Source organism: Gigantopelta aegis, chromosome 3 (genome assembly GCF_016097555.1).
Source record: "Gigantopelta aegis isolate Gae_Host chromosome 3, Gae_host_genome, whole genome shotgun sequence".
Taxonomy (NCBI): domain Eukaryota; kingdom Metazoa; phylum Mollusca; class Gastropoda; order Neomphalida; family Peltospiridae; genus Gigantopelta; species Gigantopelta aegis.
The window spans coordinates 12,668,612-12,685,365 of record NC_054701.1 but is presented as its reverse complement, the minus strand read 5'-3'; the positions used below and the strand labels follow the sequence as shown (position 1 = coordinate 12,685,365).

The window sequence follows — 16,754 nt, the reverse complement described above, 5'->3', positions numbered from 1 at the left end:
TGTTGTCACTTCATGGGCTACTCTTTTCGATTAGCATAAGACAGAATAGTACATACTATGGCCTTTGTTATACCAGTTGTGGAGCACTGGCTGGAATGAGAAACAGCCCAATGGGTCCACCGACAGGGATCGATCCTAGACCGACTGTGCATCAAGTGAATGCTTTACCACTAGGCTATGTCCCGCCCCCTTATAAGAAACAGAGGTCAATGTAAAATGTTAATGTGGAGCGTAACACAAAAGATGATGCAGTTTCCACAAACAAAAGTATGATGCCATATAACCGTAATTAAAAGAGTTCAGTGCATCGATAAATAAAAAAACAAATTCCTTCCATTGAAAACATAACAACTATATCTCTCATTTCAATGACTGCAAGATGAGACAATAAAGTCTGTGGACTGAAAACATAACAACTATATCTCTCATTTCAATGACTGCAAGATGAGACAATAAAGTCTGTGGACTGAAAACATAACAACTATATCTCTCATTTCAATGACTGCAAGATGAGACAATAAAGTCTGTGGACTGAAAACTTAACAACTATATCTCTCATTTCAATGACTGCAAGATGAGACAATAAAGTCTGTGGACTGAAAACTTAACAACTATATCTCTCATTTCAATGACTGCAAGATGAGACAATAAAGTCTGTGGACTGAAAACATAACAACTATATCTCTCATTTCAATGACTGCAAGATGAGACAATAAAGTCTGTGGACTGATCTCTCAAAAAACTGTGGACTGAAAACAACTATATCTCTCATTTCAATGACTGCAAGATGAGACAATAAAGTCTGTGGACTGAAAACTTAACAACTATATCTCTCATTTCAATGACTGCAAGATGAGACAATAAAGTCTGTGGACTGAAAACATAACAACTATATCTCTCATTTCAATGACTCCAAGATGAGACAATAAAGTCCGTGGACTGAAAACTTAACAACTATATCTCTCATTTTAATGACTCCAAGATGAGACAATAAAGTCTGTGGACTGAAAACATAACACCTATATCTCTCATTTCAATGACTGCAAGATGAGACAATAAAGTCTGTGGACTGAAAACTTAACAACTATATCTCTCCTTTCAATGACTGCAAGATGAGACAATAAAGTCTGTGGACTGAAAACTTAACAACTGACCTGGGGTGAGGCAGCATGAGGAAATGCACGCTGCGAGTGTCGCTCTTCTCGCCAGACACCGGCTCCAGCAAGTTGCGCATGTTCTGGTACATGTACTCAGTCAGGTGTGGAGTGAAAGGAGACTGGAAAAACACTAAACACTTGAGTAATCTATGAATAAGAAAGATAACAATAAAGTCTGAAAACTTTGTATTCACAGACAAGATGAGACAATGTTGGACTGAAAACTTTTATCCATTTTTTCAATAAACTCATAAAGATCTCTCATTTTTATGGACAATCATTGACTTTTTAATTTTGTATGAAACTGTTGTTCAAACAGATGAGACAATAAAGTCTGTGGACTGAAAACTTAACAACTATATCTCTCATTTAAGCAAGAAGACAATAAATCACTTAAAAAATCTCTCATTTCAATGACTTTAAAGTCCGTGGACTGAAAATATAACAACTATATCTTATTTCACTCCAACATGAGCAATAAAAGCTGAAAAAACAACTATATCTCTCATTTCAATGAAAGATGAGACAATAAAGTCTGTGGACTTACCTATATCTCTCATTTTAATGACTCCAAGATGAGACAATAAAGTCCTTGGACTGAAAATATAACACCTATATCTCTCATTTTAATGACTCCAAGATGAGACAATAAAGTCCTTGGTCTGACCTGGGGTGAGGCAGCATGAGGAAATGCACGCTGCGAGTGTCGCTCTTCTCGCCAGACACCGGCTCCAGCAAGTTGCGCATGTTCTGATACATGTACTCAGTCAGGTGTGGAGTGAAAGGAGACTGGAAAAACACAAACATTGTAATCTATGAATAAGAAAGATAACTCTTATTGTATTCACAGACTTGTTCGTTTTATCCATTTTCAATAACTCATAAAGATGTATTTTATGGACAATCATTGTTTTTAATTTGTATGAAACTTGTTAAACAGTGAAATACTGGTTTAAGCAAAGAAAATCACAAAAAAGCAGTTCATTTTAAATTTAAATTTATTTCATAACATAGCAAAGCAAACAATATATAAAAAATAAATATGATTAATAAATTTAAAGAATTTAATATCATTTATACAGTACTGAAAGTCATTTTGTAGTCAAAATATTTGTGAACATTCATGAATGTCACCATTTAGTTTATGTGTATGTCAGTGCCTAGTAATGCTAAATTTTATAAACAGATTTATATTTCATGAATGTCACCATTTAGTTTATGTGTATGTCAGTGCCTAGTAATGCTAAATTTTATAAACAGATTTATATTTCATGAATGTCACCATTTAGTTTATGTGTATGTCAGTGCCTAGTAATGCTAAATTTTATAAACAGATTTATATTTCATGAATGTCACCATTTAGTTTATGTGTATGTCAGTGCCTAGTAATGCTAAATTTTATAAACAGATTTATATTTCATGTTAAAGGGACAGACACTCGTTTTCAAACACTAAGGCATATTTTTCACTTAGACCCTAGTTTCAACCTGTAAAAATGGACCCTAAGTTTGGTTTATTTACAAACCTGTAACAAATTTAGATACAACAGAGTGAAACAAGAGATTGTGACATTGAAATACCCTTAAAGGGACATTCCTGAGTTTGCTACATTGTAAGATGTTTCCGACTAATAAAATATTTCTACGATTAAGCTTACATATTAAATATATTTTCTTGTTTAGAATATCAATGTCTGTATATTAAATGTGTTTCTGGTCGTCTTAATATTTGTAAGAAGCCCAAACTGGATTTTCTCTTCAAATAATTTTGTACGTACGAAACAATATAGTTTAGAAAATAAAATGAAATTTAACCTAGTAAATATATTAGAACGATCAGAAACACGTTTACTAAACAGTCACTAATATATTATGCAGACAAATATATTTGATATGTAATTACAATCGTTAAAAAGTCTCTGTTAGTCCATAGCATCGTAAAAATTGCAGCAAACTCGGGAATGTCCCTTTAAAAGTAGACAAAAACGTGATTCCATAACCGTTACTTAAAAATATGAAAAATGCATTTTGTGGTATTAGAAATACCAAGATGACCAGAAATACTTCGGTTGTAGGGAAATGGATAATCTAAACAATAAAATATAAGTAATGTTTGATTTCAGTGATCATAAAGGGCTGTAATAGTGAGAAATATGCCTTAGTGTTTTAAATCTAGGCTCTGTCCCTTTAAATTGAGGACCAATAAAAACAGATGTATGTATTAGCGTGTTATAAAAAAGCTTGATTCATAGCATTACAAAAATGACACACACGTAACTTTTTCTGCAAGTGTTAAATGACATAAGTGTCATTCTTCACATTTACGGTTAATATAATACAGGAAAGTCATACCCATTAAAAAATAAAAGCTGAAAACTCTATGCCATAATTTGAAAAAACGTAATTTTTAAGCTTTCACATTCAATTTGGTCTATTTTGTAAACATCATTTTGTGCGAAAAAATCTGACAAAAAGTTTTAACTTACCATAACTTTTATCATGTTGAAAATAACACTGAAGAGAGATTCCAGAGCTTGGAGGCAGTCGGATGGGCCGCCATCACCCTGAAACACAGACAGTCAATGAATCATATTTAGCTTTATGGATGCTTGAAATAACTTTGTTACATGCCTCTCTAAATAGCTCCCAATCTCGTTGTGTATTTCTAATTTTTGCCTTTGTATGTAGTCTATTTGGTTTCCGCATTAAAGTCCTAATATTACTGTTCATCCAAGGAGCATCGTTTCGTCTAATAGTAACATATTTATGTGGAATAAAATCATCACAGCAATTAATTATAGTTTTAACCATTAGCTCTGCTATAATGTTTACATCGTTACTAACAAATATATTCTCCCAGGTGAAATGTTTAATACGATTTTGTAAGCCATCAAAATCAGCCTGGTTATAATTGTAAATTCTCCTTGTATAGCATGTGCTTTGTTTCTTTTTAAACTTCAAAGTCACATAAACAGCACAATGATCACTGCAAAATGGAGGCATAATTCCGTGTTCTTCAACAAATTCATGAGACGAAACAAAAACAAGATCAATGAGAGTACTAGTATTAGCAGTAATCCGTGTAGCCTCAGTAATAATTTAAGTCAGTCCATGCAATTGACATATGTTATCAATATGTGGATGGTTTTGACTTAATAAATCCTCATTAAAATCTCCCACAATTACAGTTTTCATCAACTTATCATTAGCAGCTGATATTGATTCAGAAATTAATTTCCAGTACGCATTACTATAATCAGATCTATAAAAGCACCCAAGGAGTATATTTTGGTTTTTAATTCTAATATTCACCCATACAGCTTCCAGACCATTTACTTCCAAGTCCAACATATGCTTATAAAATATACATTCTTTAACATAGATAGCCACACCTCCTCCTCTAGTCAACCTATCTTTACGAACTGGGGGGTGGGGGGGGGGGGGGGGGGGGGGGTGGTAACCAGGAATTACTATGTTATCAGCATCATCTTTATGTAGCCATGTTTCGGAAATACAAATCTCACCAAAATTATTAAGTTCAGCATTAACAAAATCAATTTTATCACGGAGGCTGCAAACATTCAAGTGAACTATTAAAAATAATAGTACAATTCTTACGCAAGTTATCTCAAAGGTAAATAACATTAATATTAATATATAAGTATTTAGATCAACTGAATATGCACCATTTACACGTAAGGCTAAAGCAAATTTCCCCACTCTGTCCTTACAAGTTCAGATCAGTCCCCATTGCTATGAAACACAGTGTACGTAACAATAGCACAGACAGAGAGAAGGGCTACATCTGGTAAAAGAAAGTGCGAGTCTGTAACTTGGGTTTCTACTTTAATGGTTTCAAAACACACCACATTGTAGCAAACATGTATGTACTTATTTCTAATTAGGCAAATATGTTGTTTACTTCTAAACTGGTTTCTAATTAGGCAAATATGTTGTTTAGTTCTAAAATGGTTTCTAATTAGGCAAATATGTTGTTTACTTCTAAACTGGTTTGTTTCCCTAAATATAAAGAAATAACGTTCAACCTTTTTTGTAAATTTTTCTCTACTACCAACATCAGTATAATAGAGTGTAGAATGGCTGTATTGCAAAATTAAAAAGAATAAAAGAAAGAATAACATTGCGTAGTAACGGCCAAGAGAGGTCGAGTAAGTTTGTAACTATAGCTATAGCTGTGTGTCTGAGATAAGGACATGGTGTTGGGCACGACTAGCACGTGCTACACCAGATCGCCAACTTGATTTTTAGACGTCAACTTGAACAGTTACCTTCTCAGCAGGTGAGTGTAGAGTTCATGATATTTTGGACAGACGCATGATGTCGATATATAATGTACGAATAATAAAATACATGCAATGCATACCTTGTCACAAAAGATCACGTGACCCTAGCTTTAATCAGTATATGGGAAATAGACACATCCTGTCAATGACACGTGACCACAGCTGTCATCGTATGCCAAATACACACCAGCTTAACAATTCTTTACACCTGTTCACACTGATTATATAACAAACTTTTACAACCACACGAACCATTAGCAACTGTGGCACATTTACTTCTATGTGTTGTTCGTTTAGTAAGTATGTTAATAATTGTCAAATACATGTAGTCCAAAACTAAAATACACTGCACCAATTTTTCTTTGCTCAAAGTAACGATAAATCAACATCTTGACAATTGCATTAACTTACGATTGTGAAGTTGAGTGGAATAGATGTGTTAGCAACAGAATAATAATAAGAATAAACAAAAACGGTGTGACTCTGGTTGACATTAATGTCATAATATTATGAAATGTACACGTATAAACAGAATCTATTTCACGTGACCACAGATGTGAATTTCCATCAGAATGTGCAATTAAAACATAACTTGGCAACTCTTAAACATGAGAATTAGCAAGTGTTCGTTTTAAATGTGAATTAACTGCAACGCTCATTTCACAGTTATTTACTCGGATGCCATCACTTGTTTGGGAATTGTTTGCGTAAGTGAAAACATATTTTCTATTTTTACGAGATCTCCGACCGAGTTGATCCGATGGATTTTTCCGTCATTACATTTGATAAATATTATACCATCAGGAGACCATGTACTGTCGATTTTGCCTGACTTTTTAAGATTTCTGGCTACTCATCTGGCCGAGTCATTTACTTTTGTTGTAACACCAATCTGTCAAGAAAATCAAAACATACCTTCAGTCTCTTTCTGTTCATACGCACATACCAGTTTGTGAGCTGGTCGACAAATTTCACCAATCTTGGAACAACCGTGTACAGATGGTAAGCTAGAATGAAGACAAGACGTAAAATTAATTGTAAGAATATGAAAAACATTCAACTAGAACTTCCTATTATTATGTTCTCATGACAATATTTTTGTTGTACACATGTTAAAACTAAAAGCCCCATCCCACCCACTCCTAACCTAGAAATTGATTGTAGCTTATCACAGAAAGCTGAGATGAACATCCCGAGATGCAGCTGTGACCAAGGTTCATAAATATGGTACTTAATCAAGTTCAGACAAAAACATCAAACCCTTACCATATTTACCTGGTAAAAAAATTAATGTGTGAATATAATGATTTCTAAAGCCACTCAAGGGATTTATAACGGACAGCGGCCATTTCATATATTAAGTCTCCTTTTGTCCTGTTTGGACATCAACCTTCAAGAGCAAATGTTTGAATTTTGAACTAATTTGTAGGGAGAAAAATCTGTATACTACTATGTACAGCATTGGGAGTAGGAATATTTATTAAATTATACAAGTTAATCTCATTGTTTCAGTTTTAAAGTTATTTTACTATGATGAGAGTCTTTTGGATGGGACAAAAAGAGACCAGTACCTGACATGGCACACAGAATTAATACACTGCAAACTCAGAAAGCTTTTACCTGCCATTTCTTTTTTCACAAACTTGATCAACGACTGTGAAAATGAGAGAATCCAACGGTCCATGTAATTCTCCGACGTTTCCATCTTGGTGTCACTGTAGGCAAATTTCACACCATTCTCCTGTTACAATAATAATAATTATATTTATCTTAATAAGAAGATGATGATGAACAATAACAACAATAATTATAAATAACAAGCATTCTGAGAGTACTGCTAATAGTATGGTAGAGCATGTAATTCCGTGGGCATTTTGTGCCCAAATTGAGTAAGGGGTGGATTTTGCATCTTTTGGATGTGAAAAATACAAAAATGGAAGGTAATTTTTTTTTCGACCACATTAAGGGGGTCACGTGACCTTTTAATGGCCTTGAGCCATATCAACATAGAAATATGCATATCTCGGCAAAGAATGGTCTGATTGATATGATCTAAATATCTAAACTGATTGGTTTTTGGATGCCCACTCAACTGAGATATGATCGAAGCATTCAGGGGTCAAGGTCATACATTAAGGTCAAGGTCAAACATGTCAGGTGCATCTAAGTAATGTTTATTCTCAATGGCATTATGTATTTTTGTAAACTGGTAATTTTTTTGGATGCCCAATCGATAGTGATATGTTCCAAGGCCCACCAGGGTGGACGTCATACCTCAATCTTACACAATCGCACAACTAATGTCACAGTAAGGTCAAGATCAAAACATTTACAAAGTATGTTGAATACCACTATCTTAGAAAAAATTGTCTTCATCATCAACTTTGAACTCCACCGCATTGCAGCAATCCTCACATTTGCACAGAGCAGTGCAACTGAGACCATTTTTCAGGCAAGAGCAGTTGGTTGACTTGCACGAACCATGGCATCCACACGTTACCAGCTCCAAGACAGCCAGGGGTGCTGGTTTATTCAAGCATTTGATCGGGAGATATCCACCTTCAGGGTTGATTTCCCATCCATTTGGTTCAAGTGGTGGTAGCATTGGTTTTGACACAGTGTACGACTTGTCTCGCATTGACATCTAGTTAGCTCGAAGAATGTGGGGATTAGAGTCCCCAGTGTCGGTGGAAGCTTTTCACCTTCGAGGTTTGTTTTGCAAAACAGTTCCCACCGACGGGCATGGAGAGACTTTAGGTGACTGCTTTCCGAATACACACTGCAGACAAATCTTTCAAGAGGGCAATACTTCTCAGGAATCATTAAGTCTTCTTGCCTTTGACTGCCTAGAGCTTTAACAATGAATGGATCGTTTCCAAAGTTCTCAAAAGCTTGCACAATTGCATCATTTTTTCCCAAAGACAGATAAGCAGAAACCCATGTTTTTTTGGATACGCCAACAAATTTTCCGCCCCAGTCTGCTCCAGTGAAATGGTGCAGGCCAACTAAGCCCCTTGCTTTTTCAATTCCAATTGCCTTTACCCGATCACGCACATCAATTTCTCTAAATTTAGTTCCCTTTCCAGTTAAGAGACGGAGCTTGGTGTATACACCCAAATGACCATGTGATACCAGGTCAATGAGTAGAATCAGAACATCAGTATCTGGAGACCATACATCAATAGCCTTGAGCTTTGACAGCACATGTAGAGGAATCATTGTATCCGCCTCTTCGTGAGAGTGAGTCATCATGTCTTCCGGTAGTAACCCAGGCCGATTCAATTTGACTTTGTCTAGATATGATACTACCAAGTCCTGCGTTGATTTACTGAAGGCCTCCAGGAGAGCTTCACCCAGTAGCTCAGTTAACTGAGATTTCGTTTTTGAGTTCGAGAGGAGTTCTTTTAGCGACACTTTTGCTAAGCTCATATCATTGTGAACCTTGAATTCCAGAGCTGATGTTTTTTCAGCTCGTTTGGCAGGTGTTTTGTTTTTCAGAGATACATACAGGTACCGATCGAATAGGACTCGTCCCTGAGAATAGCCCTTCATCAATCGGATGATCCTTTTCACAAAAGCTATTTTGAGATGAGACATTTGTGTCATTCCTGGAGTCTTCTTCATGCTTTGTAAAACTGTCATAGCATCAAAAACAATCACTTTTTTAAGTTCATCATCGAGATCAATTTCACGTCGGCCTCAACCTCGATGGCTACACAAGCATGTTCAGTAATACTTTTATCGATATTCTTGGTCGATGGCTGGACGTTGGAGATAACAGGTACAGTCTCAACAGCATGCATGATACTGCTTTTATCCACTGGTATGAGCAGTGGCCCATCAATGATGAACATTGATCTTGGGATTACCGACATCTCATAGTCCCCAATACTGGCAGGTAACTTCGGTAATAGCTCTGGTCTAAGACTGCTGGATCACGAGGAATCTCGCAAGGTTTTGCCGCTCCTCTCGCAGGTTGATCACCTTACCTCCAACGTGAATTCTTCGTGGAATAGGTTTTTAATTTTAACTTTTTCATTTTATCCCATATGAAAACATTTGAGCCTGTCACCATCCTCTCCTCAACAAAAGTGTTGTAAGTTGCTTGCCCTTTTTCATCTCTCTGCAGAATGTCACATTTTGCTGCTTCGGGAACAACCATTGATGAGACAATACTTTTGAGAGGCGTGCCAACAATGTACGGATTTCCTTCACAGTGCTGCTGGATACAGTCTTTCAATTTCAGAGCATTTCTTGTCGATCGAATAGCAATGTCTCCAGAAAGTTGATAATGATCATTGCTGGCTTCCTTGTGACCACTTGCTCGAGAATAGCAGTCTCGAAAATCGCCAACAATTCGAGTGAGCTCTGGTTGTGTCAGAAGAAATCTATCAAGCAGCTCATCATGCTGAGTTAGACCTTTGATGCCACCTATTCCCTTTAGCTTTTTTATCTCTTGTTCCAGAGTCTGGTCCACAAACAAAGAGGTAAATGGCGTGCCTGATTTCCTTACAGAAACATCCCCATTCTTGAGTGCATCCCATTTCACTGGATCTTCTTGTTGCAATGCTCTCATCTGTGCTAGATGAACAGGCATGAGACGCCCATACTTGTACAAATCGTGAGCCATGAAATACTTGATTTGTTCCTCTAGCGCTGCTAGAAAACCCTCCCAGTCACAATTGTTTGAAATCGAAGGTTGACCAACTTTTAGTGGAGGTGGAGACATGACAGTAGTGGGAGAAATGCACCGCTTTTCTGCTTTTTCAATTAACACTCTGTTTACCACTTTTTTTCTGCAATGTGCATGATACCTGACCAGGCTGAGTTCAGCAGGAGATAAGCTTGCCATGTGGTCAGCAAGAGGCTTAAAAAGAAGTTCGCCCAATGCAACACGTTTCTCGGCACATTCCTTGATGGGAAATATCTTATCAAGACCGGGATCAGGTACTAGTTGGTGGTGAGAACACCCTTCTTTACATATGACACAGATCGTTGAAATCTTATCAGTCATTGTTCTTTATTCATGTGTTTCCAACAATAATTAGCATGGGTAATAATTCAGCCTTAGATGACCAAGATATCTCGAGATCTGAAAGACATAAATGAAGACTATTAAGTAACAAAATATCAATATTTATATATGTATGACCTTGACCCCTGAGTGTCTTGAATCATATCTCAATCGATTGCGCATCCCTAAAACTATCAGTTTACATATTTAAATCACATTAATCAGACCATTCTTTGCTGATATATGCCTATTTCAATGTTGATCTGGCTCAAGGTCATTAAGAGGTCACGTGACCCCCTTAACCTTCTGACTACTGCAGGCGAGATATCTCGCCCGACGTCACGTCAGTCGATATACTGTACACTGTATACAGTGCATTCCCCAATTCATATTTCCCGCCGTTTTGCACACGACACTCACCGGAAACGGAAATATAATTAAAGAAAAAAGATTTTTTTTCAAAATGGTGGTTTTTGTTTTGATTTTTTCAATTGAAAATACCTTGAAATTTTGAGTTCAAAAAGTGGTTTTCGGCAAGTATTTTCGCTTGACAACAATGGCGGCACGTCGCGGTAATTTTCAGGGATCGATAGCTGATTGCAACAGCTAATTTGATAATAAATTTGATCGTTTTACCAACAACGAAAATTATCAAATATTGCAATATGAATCGTAGTTCGGGTTTAAAAAAAAGTTCTGGTCAGAAAACCACTGTTATCGGGAATAATGGACATAAATACTGGACAGCTGGCCACAAATGCCCGAAGTAAACGCAACTTTTTCGATTTTTTGCCTAATTTTAATCACCATTAGCCGATCTAAAATAATAAAAATTACAAAAAAAGACACGAAAATAATACTTACCGATTCATATATGAACTTTATTTCATGTATTTATGAAATATTTAAGTGAATATATGTGAGTAAAAATTATAAACTTGTACCCACTCAACGTGGTTTTTGTTAAAAATTAATCCAGTAGTCTAAAGGTTAATGTGGTCGAAAAAAAGTTTACCTTCTATTTTCGCGTTTCTTTCATCCAAAAGATGCATTACCCACCCCTAACTCAATTAGGGCATGAAAATCCTACGGGAGCATAAATTTGCTACATGCTCAACTGGACTATAAAGCAATACATGTCCCCTACGAGGACCAACAAATTTTGTATATCTCCTAAATTCAAGGGCCATGATTCTGTCAAAAAAGGGTCAAATGTGATCTGTAACTATATGATAAAGCTATACAAAATATTTAAGCTCAATATCTTGAAGCATTACAAAACAAAAGTCTAGAAAACTATGAGGGATGGACAGATGGACAACAGAAACGAAACCTATAGTCACCTCCTGTTAGACTGTTAAGGGACTATTAACAGACCTGCCAACCATGCGTGTGATATTTTAGTAGCAGACTGTGATTTAAAGAAACTGAATTTTTTTAACTGTCAGTCAGTATCCTATAGTCCAAGCCGATTACTTTAATATTTGATGTAATATTATAATAAAAATAATAACAATAATAATAAAACAATTAAAGTACAGAACCAACCCGCTCCAGTCGTTCGACATTCTGCATGAGGAATCGGTACGCGTTAAACCACGGCAGAAAAACATCCTTCAACACATCATATACTCCATCTTCCTTGAACTTCAAGTTCTCTGCTCTCACCGACGGTGAGTTTACCAAGTAAAGTCTACATGAAAAAAATAAAAATAAACAAGAATTATGAGAGTACTTCTAAAGCAATACATGTCCCCTATCGAAACCATTAGCTCAATATCTCCAGACCATCTGAAAGTAAAAAAGTCAGGAAAACTAATTTTCACATCTCAAGTTCAAAGGCCATAACTCCGTCAAAAATGGGTAATTTGCAATGAAAGTCAAACTTGATCTGTAACAGTATATTATAAAGCTATACAGAACAGTGCAGCTCAATATCTTAAGGCCTTCTAGAAAAATAAGTCCGGAAAACAAATTTTCATATCTCTTAAGTTTAAGACCTTCTGAAAAAAAGTCCGGAAAACTAATTTATACATCTCAAGTTCAAAGGCCATAACTCCGTCAAAAATGGTGTAAAATGCCATGAAAGTCAAACTTGATCTGTAACAGTACATTATAAAACTATACACAAAATTCCAGGTCAATATCTCAAGGCATTGTAAAAAAACCCACATCCGTTAAACTATGTGGGACAGACAGACAGACAGACAGACAGACAGAAGGACGAAGATGAAACCTATAGTCCCCTCCAGGTGGACCGGTAGGGGACTAATAAATTAATAAAACCAAAGTATGGTATCATGGTAACTCACTAACTGCACAGTGTTTCGTACTTTCATTGTACTGTAATTAATTGATAGTTAAAATGTAACATTTATTACAACAAGAACAGCAAAGCTATGATGACTCATGAATGATGTACAGGCTAGGCTTTTTCAAAGCTATCGGAGCGCTACAAAATCATTAAACCATAGTAGGTTATGACGTTACTACAACACATTCCATAGGGACATCATAGCTTACAATGGATTTACGATTTCATAGAACTAAGCTTTGAAAATATGGGTCCTGGATAGTAAAATTACCAAACATGTTTAGTAATTCATGAAAATATGGTCTTCACACATCACTCGACATAAAAATCATTAACCCCCCCCCAAAAAAAAACACCATGAAATAGCCTCTACATATTTACAATGCCTAATCACCTGCACTGAAGAAAAACAGGTGTAACACATTCAGCACTTAAGTTTCATAGTTGATTTGAAGACATGACTTTTAAACTGCCAATATGGCCATTGTACCTGAGAGCATCAGCTCCATACTTGTGGACGATTTCCATCGGGTCAGGGTAGTTCTTCTTCCTCTTGCTCATCTTCTGACCATCTCTGAAAACAAGAAATAATTAGTCTTCAGTGCATTTAAATATTTAAGCAGGTGCAGATACAAGATTATTGATGGGAGAGAGGAAGGAAGGAAATGTTTTATTTAACAACGCACTCAACACATTTTATTTATGGTTATATGGCGTCAGACATATGGTTAAGGACCACAAAGATATTGAGGTAGGAAACCCACTGTCGGACACATGGTTAAGGACCACACAGATATTGAGGTAGAAAACCCGCTGTCACCACTTCATATGCAACGACTTATTATCATGGAAGTTGTATATTAATGTTAAATGCACTTTTAAATAAATCGAAACATTTGTTTTCATCCTGAAGGGTGGGGGGGGGGGTGGGGGATCCATTTCTGTTAGAATCTCATTCAGCAGAGTTTTTGTCAGATGAATTGATGTTGAATGAATGAATAAATGAATGAAAGTTTGTTTTGTTTAAAGACACCAATGGAGCACATTGATTAATAAATCATTGGCTATTGGATGTCAAACATTTGGTAATTCTGGACAGTCATAGAGGAAACCCACTACATTTTTCCTTAAGTAGCCAGGAATCTTTTATATACACCATCCCACAGACAGGATAGCACATACCACAGCCTTTGATATTCCAGTCGTGGTGCACTAGCTGGTACGAGAAATAGCCCAATGGGAATGAATGAACGAACAAACGAACGAACGAACGAACAAACAAACAAACGAACCATCTCGCCATGTCCAAAAGATATATACCGTATTTGACCGGAAATAAGCCCATGTCTTTGAATAAGCCCCCCTCCATTTTGATAGCATTTAAGAAATTAGGCCCTCATTCGTAAATAAGCCCACCCCCAACTTCGTCACCTTATAAATAACACGAAATTGCAAGTTTGCTCAAAGTTCATTTAAAAGGTCATACCTCCTGCAGATAATTAAACACAAATGTAACACAATATTTTACCACCAGTGAGATTTAGCAGGCTAACAGATTGTTTTCAATTTCATGCCTGCAGTATTTCTTTGAAGTATCCAAGCCCAAGTATGAACTAAAAACCAATGTCTATTTTTACCACCACACTGGGTCCGCAGTTAATGCTAATTAAGCAAATACCTTATTCTGATTGGCTAAGAACAATGACCGTACATTGATAATTCTTTGTAGTGTAAGCTGGCTGTCTGTGTCAGAAACGTGTGTATACGCTATTGAGTTTGTTGTTAATTGCTGTTGTTTTAAGTCTTCTCAGCATTAAATTTTGGATGTAACTAAACAGCACTGGTAAGTAATTGTAACATAGAAGGTGTGTTTCTGATAATTAGATACTAGTAAAAAAACAAACAATTTAATTAATAAACAATTATTATTTATTAATAACAAATGGAACACTAATTAATAGATGTGCTATTGAACGTTTTTTGTTTTGTTCCTAGTTCATTTAAGTATTGTTATTTATTTTAATTATTATTTAAAAAAAATTCAACAAAACTGGCCCCTTGTCTGGGAATAAGCCCACCCCATGCTAAGCTCACAATGAGTTGTCTTGGCCCCCTGGGCTTATTTCCGGTCAAATACGGTATTGGTTAATATAATGTTTAAAAATAGATGTTAAAAAGACAGAAAGTAAGCAGTTTTAGACGCAGTAAGAAAGGAGATACATATTTGTTTGAAAGTGCCTCAGCACATATTAACTCTGACTAACTGGTGTCTAACATATTTTTAATTCTGACACTTGGTCTATGAAGTGGATACTCACGCAGCTAACACCAGCCCATTTGCTACAAGATTCTTGAATGGTGGTTTTCCAAACAGCAGTGTAGAGAGAACAAGCAATGTGTAAAACCTGGAACACAAACACCAAGAAAGTCATTTCTTATTTCCATACAAGTCATATAACATTACATATCGACAGCAGGACTACTATAAATAATATATAACAATAGTTATGAAAGGAATCAACACAGAATCTTTATTTGAACCTTAACAGACAAAGGAAAACAGCAGAGAAGAAAAGTGATGCTTATTAAAAAATATTGTCATCAATTTGGTGAAGTTTGTTTTAAAATGTGTAGATAAATTCATTTTTCTTATAAGTTATTAAATTAATTTTGTCTTAGCTTGTCCAAAAAAATAAAAATAAAAATAGAAGACCTCACCCCCTACTTAAATTTCACATTTGGCAAATGATAGCTTAAATACTCGTAATCGTAAACTCTATTAATGTGACTCTATCCAGTTAAGGTTCAGACACATCTCTCCCACACCCAGCTTAAACACTAAGACATGTTCATTAGGGTGGGCTATCACAATCACTCACTGAGAGTCGACTCATTTATGTGAATGTGATAAGATAGAAAACAGTGGTGCCAGACAAACTGTTTGTGAGCACTTGGCCTCCTGAACACGCACCAGCTAATGTGTACGTTACGTTCTGCACCTATTAGAAAGTCTCAACAGACTTGGTTCTACAATACATACAACATTAGCCCAAAACACTTGAAAGTGCATCACTTTTGAAAACGTGACGACGAGCTGGTGCTTTTGTTCATGCTTGGGTGTCACTGATATTTATTCAGCAATCTCATAGAGTACACATCTGTAATAGTAACTACAGAAACATGCCAAGCAAAGTGTTAATAGGAAATGGTTTATTTAACAATGCACTCAACACATTTTATTTTATATGGCGTCAAACATATGGTTAAGGACCATACATATACTGAGGGAGGAAACCTGCTGTCGCCACTTCATGGGCTAATCTTTTCGATTAGCAGCAAGGAATCTTTTTATATGCACCATCCCATAGACAGGATAGCACATACCATGGCCTTTGATGTACCAGTCATGGTGCACTGGCTGGAGCGAGAAATAGCCCAATGGGCCCACTAATGGGTATTGATCCCAAACCTACCGCACATCAAGTGAGTGCTTTACCACTGGGCTACGTCTTGCCCGCAAAGTGTTAATAAATCTTCTAACCATCCACGTGTTTGGTCAATGCCCTCGGCAATGAAATCTGCAGGGAAACTGTCATCAAACTCTTTCTTCTTCTCAAACGGATAGTGGTTCTGTGCATACGGCATACTTCCACTCTCAAACCAGCAGTCAAACACCTCGCTGATACGTCGCAGATCACCCTTCCCCATCTTGGAGGGAATGGTTAGCTTGTCAATGCTGAAATATATACCACACAAGGTAATAAAACCCTAAACAAAACAAATATCTTATAATGCTTACATGAAAAGGATTCACACTTTATCATTAAGCAAATTCTATGACCCAACTCAAAAAGTATGAACAATGACATCTTCAAATTCCAGGTGATTATGAATACAAGTAATTTGCTGAAAAACATTTGGCTTAAGCTCCATCTAAAATAATACTATGGTAGATAAAGTACCAAT

General features: G+C 36.2%; 1 protein-coding gene across 1 annotated transcript in view; it reads right to left on the bottom strand.

The window, feature by feature from the left end:
* The window catches only part of LOC121367534 (isoleucine--tRNA ligase, cytoplasmic-like), a 55,273-nt gene that overhangs the window by 14,429 nt on the left and 24,090 nt on the right, over positions 1–16,754 (bottom strand). The window contains exons 16-23 of the mRNA XM_041491764.1: positions 16,330–16,524; positions 15,107–15,193; positions 13,279–13,362; positions 12,023–12,167; positions 7,081–7,201; positions 6,376–6,467; positions 3,643–3,720; positions 1,155–1,276 (exon numbers count right to left, since the gene is read on the bottom strand). Of these exons, the coding sequence (XP_041347698.1) occupies positions 1,155–1,276; positions 3,643–3,720; positions 6,376–6,467; positions 7,081–7,201; positions 12,023–12,167; positions 13,279–13,362; positions 15,107–15,193; positions 16,330–16,524 (924 nt within the window). The remainder of the gene's footprint in view (positions 1–1,154; positions 1,277–3,642; positions 3,721–6,375; positions 6,468–7,080; positions 7,202–12,022; positions 12,168–13,278; positions 13,363–15,106; positions 15,194–16,329; positions 16,525–16,754) is intronic.